The sequence below is a fragment of the Electrona antarctica genome, assembly GCF_951216825.1.
Source record: "Electrona antarctica genome assembly, chromosome: 6".
NCBI classification, from domain to species: Eukaryota; Metazoa; Chordata; class Actinopteri; order Myctophiformes; family Myctophidae; genus Electrona; species Electrona antarctica.
In genome coordinates, this window is record NC_136811.1 from 24,448,017 (window position 1) to 24,465,111 (window position 17,095).

At 41.0% G+C, this 17,095-nt stretch overlaps 1 protein-coding gene across 1 annotated transcript; it reads right to left on the reverse strand.

The window, feature by feature from the left end:
• Positions 1 to 2,542: 2,542 nt before the first annotated feature.
• entpd3 (ectonucleoside triphosphate diphosphohydrolase 3) lies at positions 2,543 to 16,445 on the reverse strand. The gene is made up of 9 exons (XM_079503309.1): positions 16,301 to 16,445; positions 11,865 to 11,982; positions 11,526 to 11,685; positions 11,222 to 11,381; positions 10,677 to 10,904; positions 8,190 to 8,453; positions 6,280 to 6,396; positions 5,168 to 5,305; positions 2,543 to 3,043 (listed from the first exon to the last, which is right to left on the reverse strand). Exons 1-9 carry the CDS (start codon positions 16,409 to 16,411, stop codon positions 2,855 to 2,857), a joined length of 1,485 nt encoding a protein of 494 aa, XP_079359435.1. The 5' UTR covers positions 16,412 to 16,445; the 3' UTR covers positions 2,543 to 2,854.
• Positions 16,446 to 17,095: the final 650 nt, after the last annotated feature.

A 17,095-nucleotide genomic window follows, 5' to 3' on the forward strand; every position in this document is an offset into this window, starting at 1 on the left:
TTTGATGCAGATATTTTTAAAACCTTTACTACAATTCACTACAAGTACATTTTGAATAACAGACTTTCACTTACTTGTAACACAGTATTTTTTACAATGTTGTATATTCATTCCTTTACTTAAGTAAAACATTACAACAAACAAGTACTTTTTCCACCACTATATTTTTGGCATGTGACACCATTGTACAATGAAGTATAAATCTTTAGTCTACAGAAGATAAGGGACACACTTTGCATGGCTGTAATCCTCTGTACATATGATTGTCCATCAATGCCACCACACACACAATGCTAAAGGTATTGGGTGAGGCCAATGTTGAATTTGGAATTGTCAAGGTCCTGGAATGTTACATCATAAACAGTGCTGCATATGACTTTGACGTCTAGTCCTTCATATTATATTGTAGCTTTTTACAAAGAGGTACAATTTGATGCATAAATATAAAAAGCGTGTGTGTGTGTGTGTGTGTGTGTGTGTGTGTGTGGGATATGTAAACCAATCACTGTAACAGTCTCTGACTTTAAAAGAAGAATATATCCCCCTCTAGTGGAAGACAGTAATAGATACAGATAAGGAGAAAGCTGAATCTGACTAGTTATTCGCATATTGATTCCCTTCAACCAAGAAAGCTAAATTTAACCATGACAGAATCTCAGATCCAAAGCCAAATTGTGAAATAATAATTATTTGTTCTCTATATTCTAACATTTTATAACTGCTGCAGGTGAAAAAAGGTGCAGGTGCCTAGGCTACAAAACCGTATAGGCTGCCACTTGCAGTGCACGTTCAAGAGAAGTTTAATTAAAGCAACAATGTTTCGGTCGTGTACTGTAGACCGAAACATTGTTGCATGGCAGTGGCTTAAATAGCTTAGGTTCATTCACGTCATCCCTAAAGCCTATACTGCTTGTGCAAGGAGGCGCTGTGATTGGCCAGTGCTCTTGTTCAAGGACACGCTGTGACTGGCCAGGCCAGTAGCCACTTTGACCCCAAAACATGATTTATGATGCTGTGCCTATCAGGACGTAACTCGAACGGTGAGTCGGCTCAATTGAACTTTGCAACGTTCGGCACGACTCGCTCGGCGGTGCCTCTCGTGGCTCAAGTTTCCTTGAGACTCTCGCGAGTCTCTGTTGTGGTCAAAGCTCCAGCTTCTAGTTCCAGTTCCATCCAGTTGCTTCTGCGCGGCTGCCTCTTAAGAGCTGTGTACGAAAAGACCCGCCTCTGATTGGCCTACTCCGCATGCGGAAGCTTCTGTGACGCACGTGGAAGCTTGGCATTCCGTGTGCGTCACAAAAGCTTGCCTCCTCTCGAGATACCCACGCCCTGTCTACCTTTCTATGTCTATGGCTATAAGCACAAGCGGTTTAGGCTTTGGTAGATGGAGAATGGCTGATTTAAGTAGTCACACCTGGTCTGAGTCAAACTGGACTGTGGGGGTGTGGCATCTCCACAAACATTCAGGTAGAGCCACTGTCCAGAGACTCCAGACAGCTCTCCTATGTGAAAGTTATTTGATAGCTACAGGATTGTGAGATCTAGAGAGAGATCTATTATGTGATCCTGTATGGTTACTGGTGAAAATAGTGTGTTTTGTGAAACATTGCTCTGTTTGAACCTGGCACACCATAATTAAAGGAATTCTCCACTGTCAAATTTGTGGATGCTTATTGAAGTTGTCGATAGAAACAACGTATGTGATTGTCTGCTATACCAGCTGATATCTTTTTTTTCCCCTTCTGTCCGATTCTGGAGCTGTGTTGTCTGAGCCTACAATACAATTCAAATGGCTTTATTGGCATGATAAAACATACGTTTACATTGCCAAAGCAAAAGGTAATTCCAATAATTCACTGCAAAAGCTAATTTCTTAAACAGGTCTGAGGTTTCATTTCACCTGGTGGCCTGTAGCGGGGTATGCCATTTCCAAGGCAAAATTACACAAACGCGATTGCCCCAAGCTGTGACTGTTTTCTGCATCTGAATTTTTAAGTCACTTTATATCTAGGATCCAGTGGTGATCCTAGTCAGTGTTTACTTTCAAATGTAAAGGTCTCCACACACCGAGCGCAAATTCGGATTTTTAAGCAGCGTTTCTCCATCGGTTTTCCGAAAAACGCGGCCTGTGTGCAACCACCTTAAAGGGCTATATGTGCTTTCGAAGTACGTAGATTATAACCGATTCCCACACATCAGTATGCAACTCAGACGACGCTGAGATGGGGCTTAAAGTGATGTAAATAGTCCTGCCTTTGTTGTAAAACCATGATTATACAGCAACAACTTTGAGATGGCAGGATCTGAAGTTTCCATGGTTGCTGCACCGTCAAAGCGTTGACCAGGACAGTATGGACAATGTAAAACGATCAAGGCATGGTTTGTGTGTACAAAATGGAACAAACCATCTGTACACTCTGAGAGTTACATAAACACTTAAGATTTTACAGCATACATTGGGATCCCAGAGACAAACATTAAATGGGGGTCTGTGGCCTGATGCATATCAAACTGGAAGTGCTTGAAATGAAAAACTTTGAGAATCCCTGTGGGACAGTACATAATAGCTGTGGTTTATTTATCCTGCCTCATCATGTGGACAATCTGTACTGAATTCACACCAGCAGCGGACATTCACTGCCACGTTTTGAGAAAGCGGCATAGGTTCAATGCATTGTCTATGGAAAGGTGTGTGTGTGTGTGTGTGTGTGTGTGTGTGTGTGTGTGTGTGTGTGTGTGTGTGTGTGTGTGTGAGTGTGTGAACCCTAACCCTAGACCCAACTTTAAGGAAAGTGGGGAACATAGGGATTGTCTCTCAGTCAAAGTAATCAATTAGTAATTGTCCCTAATGTGGTCAGTAGCAGTAGCGGACAATGCTGATGAAGAGTAAAACGACAGCAATGATGGTTAGCGCTGAAAAGAGGAAGATGAGTCCAGCAAAGAGCGGGTTGGACATGGGGAGCAACTCCTTGGCCTCTGATGGGAGCATATTGGAGGCACTCAGCATATAACCCAGACTCCACCCTACACTGGTATTCCTCACCTGCACAGAAGAGAACATCAGGGTTAGTTTATATGTCATGACTGTTAAGATTTGTTAATAAAAAGAGAAAAGAAAATCATGGTTAGTTTACATTTGTTTGTAATTTATTTTTTGTTCCCCGCAATAGCAGATCTACAGGCTCATAAACGGGTCACAATGTGACACATTGTGAGCTGGTAGATCTGCTATTTCGAAGGTTTTGTCATTTTTCGTCTTATAATGACATGCCCAAAATGGATTAGGGACAGCAGTTTTCAAACAGACAGAAGCCTCCATAGATTTGATGTGGTGCACAAAATTGTAATAATAGCAACGCCTTTCTCAGTTGCATGTATACTGTAGTAGTGACATATTGAACGTCTTCTACACTGCTTTCTGCTTTTAAGAGAGAACTGTCAAGAGCTAGGCCTTTCATGTTGAAGTTAATAGACTTTCTCAGTTGTGTGTAACTGTAGTAGTGACATATTGAACTTCTTCTACACTGCTTTCCGCTTTTAAGAGAGAACTGTCAAGTACTAGGCCTTTCATGTTGAAGTTAATAGCCGAAGCCCTGAGGCCAAATATGAACCAGAAAAGCCATCTAGCATCCCTGTAAAGTCTCAATGTTGGTCTCTTTCACAGTACAGTGGCTACCAATTGTGTCATTAACAGACACCCCACAGCCATGACACAAAGTGCACAGTAACTCACTTGTTGATGGAGTTTGGAAATCAGGGGTTGCTGCCAGCTATCAAGGGAAACCCTTTTGTTTTGAATGATTGAGTCTCAAAGGTTAACCCGTCTCTGGAAACAGTGGCAGTGGTGAGTCACAGTTTAAAAGAGATACTCTATGATGGTGTGAATCTCACCAACCAGGAATCTCCTTCTGTTGAGGAGTTCCCTTGTGAAGGAAGTTCCATCTCCCCGGGGCATAACCGAAGCGTTTCATTCTCCCTTTGACATTTTTATATACCATAGAATAGATGATGGAATATGTCAGTCAGCCTCTGGGGCTATACCACCAATGGATGATCTAGGGCTGACTCATGCACATACAGTTACAGCACTGTTTCCCAAACAGTGGGTCGGGACCCATGTTTGGGTCGCGGACCCTTTTTTCATTTCCTAATAAAATCTAAAAATAATCTAAGGAATTTCATTAAAATAGAAATAAATAAAAGATATTCCATAAATAAATGTTTAAAAAGTAGTGAAAAAACTGAAAATAGCTACATGATGCGACATGTTGTGAGCTTGTAGATATTTTCACTAGTTTCAGGGATGTCAAATCTCTCTTTTGGGTCTTGAGCTAAAAGGTTTGTAAAGTATGTTTACATTTTTTATTATCATGTTACTGTACGCACCAGTAATATTGTTTTACTGCTTAGTGCTTATAGGTTGCTTATAATTAAAGTAAACATATTTGTGAGGTACTGTATCATTCACTTATAATGACCAATTTTACACCACTTTAATGATATGACATTATGAGGATGTTAATAGGTGGTGTGCCATACAAACATAGTATATACACAATAGGCTATGTGTCAAACATCTTCATAATATGTACTGTAATATTCACTCAACGGTATATTTGGAACTTTCTTACCTCACAAATACTCTTTACAAATGTTACCAATGTAAACTAATCCATTACTCTCTCTGAAACACAGCAAATACTGTTTAAAATAATTGATCTGTTGTCCTATCAAGAGTGGATCCAATCTTCTAGAGAATACATGTATAAATCCCCTTTTGGACAACTGTGTCAAATTTGCCACATGCCAGTTAATGGCCAAATATAGGCGATGTAGAAAAGGAAGGCTGTCAATGCCTATTGGGTCAGTTTTGGCACATGCCAAGGTAGGGCTGGAAGCACTTTGGCGCCATCAAGTGGTTTGGAGAATAAATGACCTATCAGGCACTAGGACTACTGTCTGTTTGGGACACATTTGACCCATCAGGGACTAGGACATGGCATCACAATAATAGAGATAGTAGTAACTGTAATAGTGGAATAGTGAAATAGTGTAATAAGTGTAATAAGTGTAATAGTGTAATAAGTGTAATAGTGTAATACGTGCAATAGTGCAATACATGTAATAGTATAATGGTGTAATAATAATGGAGAAGTCCTTCACCTACCTCTTTTTCGAAGTCAATGTTTTTCCAGGTCTCTTCATTAAACTTGTACCCATCTTTTAGTATGGTCAAAATATAGTGAGATGAGAAACAATAAGTCTGGAGATATTTTGGAGACACCCAATTCTTTTGTTCCTGCAGCTGAAAGACACAATAACAAACATATGTACACAATATTGATAATTTTATGAATTCTTACTACTGTATGTCCATGTACTGTAAAATGTCTGAACTAACTTGGGCAAATATTCATTCATAAGCATGACTAGTTCTACCTACACTACAGTATCAGTGAGGTCTTGTGGTGTCAATATGGAAGTTGCTCTCCTCTATTTAACTAGGAAGTTGTGAAATCTCTCATATATTCATTATAGTCTCCTTCCACACTCTGTTTTGTAATTTTGCTAAATATTCAATGACTGTGTGCATGTAGAAAAATAAACATTAGACAGTAAAGGTTTACTTCAATTGTTGTCTAGTGAACCAGCGTGAACTGAACTAAAAGTAGTTACTCAGAGGTCTTTCTTCAAGTTCTGGCAGGCCTGGAATTTCGTCATTTTAGGGGCAAGGCCGTTTGGCCTTTGGCGTTCAAATTTGTGCCGTGATTGTTTTCCCCCCGGCCTAAAATATGATCATCACGTATTCTGATTATATAGGGGGAAGATCATTAAAGGACCACTTCACCACTTTTCAGGGGTTAGGGGAGGGGATTATTCGATAAGAATTCAGAATCTCAACAAGTCTGGTGTTTAAAAACTGTATGGACAGGAAAGGGACAGAGGAGAAAACAATGAAATAAACTGGGGCAGTGTGTGCAGGGCATTAACCACTTAAACCCCATATGGGTTCCTCTGGGCTCAATAGTGTCTTTTCTGTGTTGTGTTATTGTGGGGAAAGATTTCGCTCAAAATAGCTGATCGACAAGCTCACAATGCGACGCAAGGTGTCCTGTTGTGAGCTTGATCTGCTATTTTCAGTGAAAGCCTTCCCCACAAATCAACACGGATGCAGGGGTTTAAGTGGTTAAGTGCCACTGTGGTGTCAGGGCAGATCATTTTTTGGGGGACAGAAGGCCAAACTGAGAGGCCATGATGAGAAATCATAATCAAACTTACCACTGTCCAGTGTGTGTGGCAGAGTTTCTTTGTGCTTGCAATGAAGTGGTCAAGTTCTGATGTACCAGGTATGCTGCTGAGCAGAGCCCTAGCAATGTAAAAGTATCCAGCGTATGCCTGTAGGGAGAACAATTTTAAATTCTTAATTATTATGGCCAATAATAATAATTTAAAACATACTGCACAATGCCCAATGTATTCTATAGCCATTTGACAAAGATGCTTTATTTTCTGTCTTTAAAGAAAATATTTCCAGTTTAAGTTGCATTTTTGTTTTGTTGTTCCTCATAATATTTGGGGTCTCTCTTATTAATGCAAATAATTTTTATTTTATTTCAAAGGCTACTGCTTAATGTTTTTATACTTTTAGCACTAACTGAACGTTCCTCTTTCCCTGTGCATGTGTGTGTGTGTGTGTGTGTGTGTGTGTGTGTGTGTGTGTGTGTGTGTGTGTGTGTGTGTGTGTGTGTGTGTGTGTGTGTGTGTGTGTGTGTGTGTGTGTGTGTATGTACACGTGCGGACGTGTATTGTCCATGTCCCTCCCACTCATATTCAAATCTCTCTCAATGATAGGCCTAATAAGTTACGTGCAGTCTGCCTTCTCTGTCTGGAGTGGAAATAATGAAAAGGGTATCTTTGAAAGACAAGAAGAGGTCCCGCACACTGTCAGACACTTGCAAAAAAAATGTTGCTCTTTATTAGGTCGCTTAGAAGACCTTCATCAGGACAGACAATGGATATTGTCCTGTCCATATGCTCTATTGCCCTACGCACCTGTCACGAGCTTTTTGAGTTGTGTGCATCAGCCTTTTGCTATAATAGAGTGGAAATAAGCCACATAATGCATTGGTGCAGTCCAGGGTCCTGACGTGCCCGTGTGTGGCTGTGCATGTGCGCGCTGTGAGCAAGTGCAGAGTGTGTTTTCACAGAAACAACATTGCTTTTTTGGGCATGCCATTATCGCACTACAACGTTGTGAGCTTGTAGATTGGCTATTTTTGCTATGTTGTGTGTCGCGCGAGTGTGAGTGAGTGAGTGAGTGAGTGAGTGAGTGAGTGAGTGAGTGAGTGAGTGAGTGAGTGTGTGTGTGTGTGTGTGTGTGTGTGTGTGTGTGTGTGTGTGTGTGTGTGTGTGTGTGTGTGTGTGTGTGTGTGTGTGTGTCGATGCCAGTGATATCTGGCAGCCTGTCCATAAACTTGCTATTAGTGGCTTGAGAATCGCTGGCGTTTCAAAGAAGGAGGCCAGTCAGCTAACAAGATTGTGCTCCATCATTGCACTAATAACAGGTACCCAGATTGAATATGCTTCTTGTATCCTTAGGTGTCCTTTAGATTTAGCTTCTTTTATATTTGGCTTAGTGCGCTGACGTTAAGGTTTCTGTACCAGGATGTTATTGCCTGGGTGAAATAGGCTCCCTTTCCCCTCTCTCTACTTCTCTCCCTCTCTTGTTTGCTCTCTCTCCCGCTCTCTCCCCCTCTCTCTAAATTAATGACAGCAACTATTGATTATTTTCTTAGCGATTATTTGACTTTTTCAATTAATCAAATAACAATTTATATTAAAGAAAACCTATATATCGATCAACCTTATGTTGCACAATGGTGTCATGCAAAAAATAGTGAAAATATAAGCTCGCAACACATGTGAGCACATTGTACATTGGCTTGTAGATCAGCTATTTTATTTTCACTCACATTATTATGGATTTAGAAATGATATGTAATCAATTAAATCGATTAGTTCAATGAAAGATGTTACAGACTGCTGCGTTTTCTGACCCGAATATGAGATAGAATTTCGGGTGCGCCATTTTTTCTAGTTTTTCCTAAAAACACACAATGCAGTCTGCAAGGACCTAAATCCGAAAAGCGCAGCAGTGTGCTGCACCTCTACTCTAAATCAGGCCTTACCATAAAGCCCCCAGTGACCGGTGGTTGCTGAACTCCATTGAAGGAACAGTTTGCTCCAGAGCAGGCAGTGAAGTCAAATATGGACCGGACTATCTTCCTGCACTTGTCTGAGTCTGGGATTCCAACCATGAAAATGTCCTGGTCCGGGTTGAAGTCCTTTGGTTTCTTTGTGCATTCTGAGTCGTAGATAGATGAGGCCTTGACCGTTATGTTGAATCCTTCGAGGTAACAGGGGTTTTCAACGTAGGAAGGGTCAGAGGAGAGCTGGAAGTGTGAAGACAGGAGAGGAACATGTTTATTATGGATAACTAAAACTAACAACATTACGAAAACTAGAATTGAGCAAAGGTTTTAGTGGAATAACGTTAGTGGGTCGCACACACCAAGACTGCAGTTCAAAAACGTTTCGGCTATCCAGCCTTCATCAGTGTGGAGAGTGACTGAATGTAAGTTCCTTTAAAAAGGAGTGGTGACATAATGCAGTTGCACATAATCACCGCTAATCACCTCACATCACACCGGTGGTTGATCACAGGTTGGAACTGTGTAATAAAGTCTCTGTTATCAATCAACAATGTGACTATAGCAATTACATCTCAAAATATACATATATACAAAGCAAAAACAATTTCAGGATTGTTTAAACAAAGCTAATGCAGGTCGCTGAGGACATCAGGCTTTTTTGCCATTCATAAATCAGTTACATACATTAGAATAAAGCATAATTTTGTTTCTACCGTCAATAGCAACCACCCAATACATCATGTGCGTGGCACCAGGGAGACGGCTATGCCCAGACATCCCTATTGCGGGATTAAATTCATTTGATTTGTTTTTAGTATTTAGAATGAATAATCCAATTAGTCAAAATGTAAAATGGTAAAAAAATGGTAAATGGTGCATTTATATAGCGCCTTTATCCAAGGCGCTTTACATAGATTGTGCATCAATTCACACATTCACACACACATTCATACACCGATGGCAGCGGAAACCATGCATCCCCCAAGCAGAATACTCTTATAAACATCAGAACCAGCAGTCCAACAAAAAGGCATACAAAAAGAGCATTAAAGCTTCAGAACACTTTTTGAGGGGTGCTAGCCCAATGCTGCTTACCAAAATTACATCATGTGGCAGCCAAGTCTATGGACATTAAATGTTTGCTTAGAGCCTAATAAAATTAATCCATCGCCAGCCAAGTCTATGGACTTTAATGTTTAGGGCAGTAAATTACAATGTAAGACGTTATCTGGCTGATATAAATACAGTGGGTGCCCATCATTTCACACAAGTGTGATTTTTAAATAATCCTTCCACCTACAAGGCCTACAGATTTCTACTTTACCTAAAGCTACAATCTGAGACAAACTGTAATGTATATTTTAACCAAGCTGTATGGTAGGCTATTTAAGTGGAACATTAGAACTTCATGGCATTTATTGAAGTCTGTATGCACCCTGTACCCAGTGTGTTCTTCTATTGCCCATATCTGATTTCTGTGCATTGACAAAAACCCTCTGACGTTTTGCAATGACGATGAAAAGGTCTATGCGGTGTCCATCCAGCTATCTTGGCTATTTGCTGTAGGCAAATTATCTCGGAATACAGTAGGTTACATCCTCTCTCAACATGGAAGCCTGTCGTTCTTCAAGCACCGCATCTGATGCAACCTTATGGTTGCGTGGTTCTATAGGTTTAGGTTAATTTGCCTCTAGCGAGCACTTGAACCAATCTCTGGAGACCGTCTTTTTAATCATCTGTCATGTTCTACATCTACAGTATGTTGCTACTGCCTTGGTGTTTGGTCAGTTTGGTAACAGTTCATGAATGTGTTTTTCCTCCATATGTCCGTATGTTAATATAACTAATACATCGGCAGGGGTTGGATGTGCTCTCTCAACTCTTCCATTGAGAAATGTAGACCCTGTTGTCTGATAGGACAGCCAGTGCACGTCGAGAGAGTTAGGAGCAGACGGCACACTGGATTGTACAATAGATGTGCTTTCATCTTTATTGTAATTCAGATGTCATCATGTCGGTGCAATTAAAACAGCATAATGGACATAAAACTTACTGATTTTAGCTTTAAGAGCCATGAAGAAATAATGCATTTTCCCTCAGGCGTCACTGACGGACTAATCAATACTGTTAATGCCATAATGCATCCTAGAATGGTCTCACTTTGCCTGTTAGCAGTTCAGGGACAGCGATGTTCACAAATTGGCGTTAATGGAGTTTAGTGCGCTCATACACACTCACACACGCACGCTCGCTCGCGCATGCACGCACAAACCAAGATGAGGAAAACATCTCCAGCACTGCTTCCCAACCTGGGGTTCGGTATGTGTTTTGCACTAGAAGTGTTAACATGTTTGAAAAGCACAAGAGTGTGTGTGTGTGTGTGTGTGTGTGTGTGTGTGTGTGTGTGTGTGTGTGTCGGATGTAAGAAGGGCATCATCAGAACACACTTGCTCCATACTGTACCTTCACTACTTTATCCATAACCTTCTTCTCAGCCTCGTTCTTGCCGTAACAGAGGAAGCTGTGTGTGTAGACGTTGTAGGGGTAGCCATACAAATGCACCAGAAGATAGTCCTCTCCTTGTGCGTCGTCTTGCACGGCAAAGGCTATCTGAGTGGACGCTCCACCTAGGTCCATGGAGCCTACTGTCTTTGCTCCACTGGGATGGATATAGGCATTCCACGTATGCTTCTGCAAATGTCAGGCAAGATCATCAGTTACTGGGAAAGTGCTTCTTAAATAAAAACATAGTACTATTATTATTATTACTGTTACAAATACTACACATTGGTACATAAGGCTGAAGACCTTTTTTGATATACTGTGTATGGTCTGAAAGAACACTGCACTGAGGTAGACTAGGGGGCCCTAATGAGTAACGGTGCATTGTATTGATGTCATGATGAAGAAGAAAGAAAGAGGAAGTAAAGTTGTGAACACAAGGTATGAAGCTGCCTTGTCTGCATTTACTTTATTGTCTATGAAAATCCAACTCATCTCTTTCTTACCTCCAAGAAGTTCCCCATGAGGTAGTTGACAGTGATCCACCCGTACAGCCCTTCCTCCTGTCCAGTGATGATTTGGGCACCCATGAAGTTGAAGGGAAGAGATGTGAGGTATGTTCCAAGGCTCGCCATGATCTCATCCGACCTATTCCTATTTTCTTCTCTGGGGCAGACAGAAAAAGGTCAGGGTGGACAGCAAAAAAATAAAAAGACAAATAAATAATAGTAATAATAATAAGAAGAAGAAGACAAAAACATTTCCCCTCAGTAATCAATACAGTATTGTGAAAGTCAGATGCGTTCCTACTCTAGCAGTCTCATGCCAGCAGTAGCCCCGAGGAATAGGGATGTATTTTGGTGTTTCTCGGCAGGGATAGCTTTGGTGACTTCATCCATGCACTTCTGGAAGGCTATCCATGATTTGGCGTCTTTTTCTGGGTCAACTTTCATCTCCGAGATGCCTTCACCTGCAGAAAGAATGCCAACCTGAAATCCAATTATAATAATATATATAGCGTAAATTATTTTGTCAACTCTTTGTTTTGAAAGGAATACTTTAAACGTTGCCTAGTAATGACTTCAGCTGAGCTCAGCATACTTACTCCGGCAACAATGTATGCTCTCTTCCCCTTTTATAATAACTCACCCTCAACTCTACAATTCAACTTTTCCTCCACCACTCCTGTGTCATTCTGCTTGTTTCCAGGCCAGTGGTACAGGTAGACGCTGGAACGGGACGACCCGGAGTCAATCACAATGCCATACTGGAGAGATCAAACAGAGTAACAGACAAAGGAAAGGTGAAGTTGGCAGAGACATGATGAACACACACAGCACCATCCACCTTGTGCCAATGGAAGATGTGGCCTGTCTCGCCTTAAGGTAGTGTTTTGTTTTATGCATGCATGCATGCAATGATGGGAACTTGAAACAGGCCGGATGTTGTGGCTTTAAAATGGGCTCAAGTCAAGCATGAGATCCTCAATAGTGGAGTATTAGTGGAGTTGTTGCTGTGTGGCAAAATGGAAGGTTGATTCAGAAATCACTTATTTTAATCTTAATGAATGCACTTCTGAAGAATATTCTCTTTAGGGACCTTTGTCATCAACATCTGACTGCACTCAACGTGTTGATCTTGTAAATCTGCTACTTTGATTGTGGGTTGTAGTTTTTTTTTCAGATTTTTAGTGTGGTTGCCCTAACAGGGCAACCAGACTATTGTTTTTGGCGCACACACTCGAGCCATATGTCAAATCGACCGGCTTCATCGGGAATCGTGTGCTTGCTCATTGCTAAGAGATCCGTTGTATAGTTTAATTGATGATTAATTCATTAGTTCTCCATAGACTTATAATGGGGATGCCCACTTTATGTTTTGGCTTATAACTCTTGAACCATAGGTTGTAAAATCAAAATTATTTTGCCCTGGATTCCTTGGGTCATGACGCATCTCCCCATATAGGCCACGCCCATTTGCGTCAGGATAGACTTTCCGCCATTTTGAATTTTCTTCAAAACACACTTTTATTTTCTGATTCTACAGATTTTTTCCGAATCTCACATAAATCGGTACACATGATCTCTGGACCTATCGGACTGCGTTTCAATTTTTTTCAGATTTTTTGAATTTTTTTTGTCCGTATCGTTCGGCCTTAATCGTCGTCCGAAGTTAGTGGGAGGGGCCTATTTTACAAAAAATGCCTAAAATCACGAACGGAATGTCCAGATGTCGCGGGTAGTTTAATCAACCAAAAGCCAAAAGCGATTCCATTTTCATCCATAGGGGGCGCCGCAAATGCGAAAAATGTAACCGTTTCTTGAAGAAAAAATATTTTACGTTTTCCCCTATAACTCTTGAACCGTAAGTCGTAAAATCAAAATTTCCTTTTCCATGGATTCCTTGGGTCATGATGCATTTCCACATATAGGCCACACCCATTTTCAACCTAGAAAGAAATCCTGCAAAATTAGAATTTTCTCCAAAACACACTTTTGGCTCCTCCTACTACATATTTTGTCCAAATCTCACACAAATCGGCACACATGATCTCCGGACCCATCCGATTAAAACACCAACTACAGAATTTTGGTACTGCGTATCGTTCGGTCGTAATCGTCGCCCGAAGATAGTAGGAGTGGCCTATTTTACAAAAAAGGCCATAAATCACGAACAGAATGTCCGATCCATCCCAAATTTTAATCACATGTCGCGGGTGGTTCAATCAACCAAGTTCCAAAAGCAATTCCATTTTCATCCATAGGGGGCGCCGCAAATGCCAAAAATGTAACCGTTTGTCGCAAAAACATGATTTTTGGGGGATAAATCCCCTCCGAATTACTTACGCATGATCGCAGGGGTGACGTGACATTGTAATTGGCTGGCAATATCAGTGGGAGGGGCATATGTAAGCCACTGCGGCAACCACACTTTGCAATTTTTTAAAATTGCGACCTTTCTAGTTACATTTTCTACTGTAAATTACTGTATACATTGCGGGTTTTCAGCAAGCCCACGCAGTTTCTGCAGGAACTGCTTTTCTAGTTATTGATATTTTTAAGATTTCTGTAAAATTTTAATACCCACATCGATACGAAAAAGAATAAATACTTTGTGAGATTTGTACTTTTGAATACGTATTGCTACAAGCATAAAGTACTCCAGTACTTTAACTCAAGTTCAAAATTGACAGAGCAACTTCCACTTTCACGTAATATGTTTGACGGAGTCGGAGTATCTATACTTTGAAGTACTGAGGTTGAGTACTTCACCACCACTGCCCCTTACTGTGATTAGCGAGAACCATCAAAGCTCTGTCAGGATCTTGTAATTGCGTCCCATGTAGAGCTGCCAAGAAGGTAAGATGAAACATGCAGGGTGGGCTGCTGCAAGGTCGCTCGCTCAACCACACAGGGTACATCAGTGCAAGGCAAGTTGATTGCTCTTCGCAGCAATTGAGGCCTTGACCCCTGTCATGGACATCTGGTTAATGCATGGCTTCATATTACCAGACAGGAAGCGTGTGTGTGTGTGTGTGTGTGTGTGTGTGTGTGTGTGAGAACACACACATGTATGCATGAACGCATGTGCATGCAGGTGTGCCCCATGCATTTGTTTAATTGAATGCATGTGTTTCATGCGTATTAAGCAACAGGCGTTGTCTTGTTTCGTGGTTCAGTTTAATAGTTATTATAAACAAATAGCTCATGAAATCATTACAATGACAAATCATCATGCCATCATTTACATGTAATGAAAGGTATAAAGGACTCAAGGCCTGTGTGTGTGTGTGTGTGTGTGTGTGTGTGTGTGTGTGTGTGTGTGTGTGTGTGTGTGTGTGTGTGTGAAGGGTGAGCCGCATCGGTGTCAGAGTGTGAATTTGTGTCTGTGCACATGTTCAAACCTGTTTAGAGTTATAGCAAGAAGGATTTGTCGGTTTCGGTTTGTAAACACAACATTTAAAAAGTTGGCAATGACAATTAGCACACACCTATACAGCACTGCCGAAAGGTTGACGCCCAGAAACATCCCAAACACAGTGAGATAAGAAAATACAGACAGAGGGAAGAGATATCTGCAGATGCAGACACATCTATAGATGTAGCCGCAATTTGCAACTCTAGATTCTTTTATAATGGGATGAATCTAGAGTTGCAATACCCTCCATTGACTCCCCACTCATCATTTTGCGTTTGCGATCTGCTTGTCTTAAACGACGTTAAACTCACCAACATTGCAGCTGTAGTCCAAGCTTGAATTATTCTCTTTCAATCTGCCGAGCTTGTTTTTCATAAAAACCCCCGTAGACATATGAGCTACTTTCTGTCAAGAAGAAGAAATGTTGGAGTTTGGAAGCGCTCGTTTGTATTAAGGGGTCGCGCTGCTGCCTCCTGCATTATGTGCAAATGCGAAAAAGATGCATGCAGGGACGTTCAGTGACTTACGACGAGCGCTTCCAAACTCCAGCACTTAGAAAAATAATCACTTGCACAGAATTTCTTGACAGAAAGTAGCTCATAACATGTCTACGGGGGATTTTTATGAAAAACAAGCTCGGCAGATTGAAAGAGAATAATTCAAGCTTGGACTACAGCTGCAATGTTGGTGAGTTTAACGTCGTTTAAGACAAGCAGATCGCAAACGCAAAATGATGAGTGGGGAGTCAATGGAGGGTATTGCAACTCTAGATTCATCCCATTATAAAAAAATCTAGAGTCGCAAATTGCGGCTACTATAGATGCAGACACAGCTATAGATGCAGACACATGCAGACACAGCTATAGATGCAGGCACAGCTATAGATGCAGACACATGCAGACACAGCTATAGATGCAGACACAGCTATAGATGCAGACACATGCAGACACAGCTATAGATGCAGACACAGCTATAGATGCAGACACATGCAGACACAGCTATAGATGCAGACACAGCTATAGATGCAGACACATGCAGACACAGCTATAGATGCAGACACATGCAGACACAGCTATAGATGCAGACACATGCAGACACAGCTATAGATGCAGACACAGCTATAGATGCAGACGCATGCAGACACAGCTATAGATGCAGACGCATGCAGACACAGCTATAGATGCAGACACAGCTATAGATGCAGACACAGCTATAGATGCAGGCACAGCTATAGATGCAGACACATGCAGACACAGCTATAGATGCAGACACAGCTATAGATGCAGACACATGCAGACACAGCTATAGATGCAGGCACAGCTATAGATGCAGACACATGCAGACACAGCTATAGATGCAGGCACAGCTATAGATGCAGACACAGCTATAGTTGTAGTGCATTGAAGGTGATGATTCAGGTGGATTAGTTGAGTCTCTACATCTACAGTATATATTTTTTAGGAAAATCCTACTCCTTAAACCTTTAACTGCATAGTAAGACCTTTACCCTTTGTTATACAACAAACAGCGAAAATGCTAATGTTTAACATTTTGCTTAAATAGACATGCCAAGTGAAATGTGGTTATAGGAACAAATACGGTATGTGTGCATGTGCATGCCTGTAGAATGTGTAGATGAGATTGTGAGTGCATGTGTGTGTGTTCACCTCATACTCGTATGTTTTCCATTGTTCCTGTATGACAGCAATAGTAATGATGGCAGCAATACTGGCCAGAAGCAGAAGTACAGCCACTGTTGTTCGACACGTGGACGCCATTTCCTTTTCTTTTGAAAATTACCCGCTGCAGAGAGACGAGAAAATGGACAAACATCTTAGAAAAATGTATTCACTATGTATCATGGAAATTCACCACTGCAAGGGGCCAGAGTTGGTCGGCAATGAGAGACACCAGGATTCTTGCGTGGTTTTCTTAAAAAGGTATTTTTTGTCTTTTATTATCCACATGAAACATGACAAATAACAAACATTAATTCTAGGCCTAAAAACAATGAGGAACTGAACTTACATCAAGACTGAACTAACCAAAATGAGACCTGAGGGGAACATATATAGTGGGTGATCAAACCACTATTGAAACACAGGGGAAGACAAATAATAACATTTAAACATACCGGTACTACAATTCACTACAACATAATCCACTACAACACGTCACTAAATCATAAACAAAATAAACTGAAATATCAAAATGCATTTCTTCAAAATCATTATGAATTCAAACATAAATCCCTGCCCAACCCCAAAGCAAAGGGGACATGGTGCAGTCCAATTACCCAGCTCCTTATAAGCCAATCTGAAGCAGCTGGCCCTTCTTTCTGTGACCAGCCATTTAAACTCCAGTACTCAACAAAACATTAAATAACTCCTGATAAAACAACTTGGCATTTGACAAAATACAACATATGGATGTGCACTCCAGTCTGTAACTTTATCACTACA

Bases quoted from the DNA above. Each gene is read 5' to 3' on its own strand.
- entpd3 (XM_079503309.1), bottom strand. From the start codon at position 16,411: ATGGCGTCCACGTGTCGAACAACAGTGGCTGTACTTCTGCTTCTGGCC. The intron at 11,686-11,864 runs GTGAGTTATTAT...TTCTTTCTGCAG, and splicing joins GTTGAATTGTAGAGTTGAGG to GTGAAGGCATCTCGGAGATG. The intron at 3,044-5,167 runs GTAGGTGAAGGA...TCTTCTGTGCAG, and splicing joins ACATTGACTTCGAAAAAGAG to GTGAGGAATACCAGTGTAGG.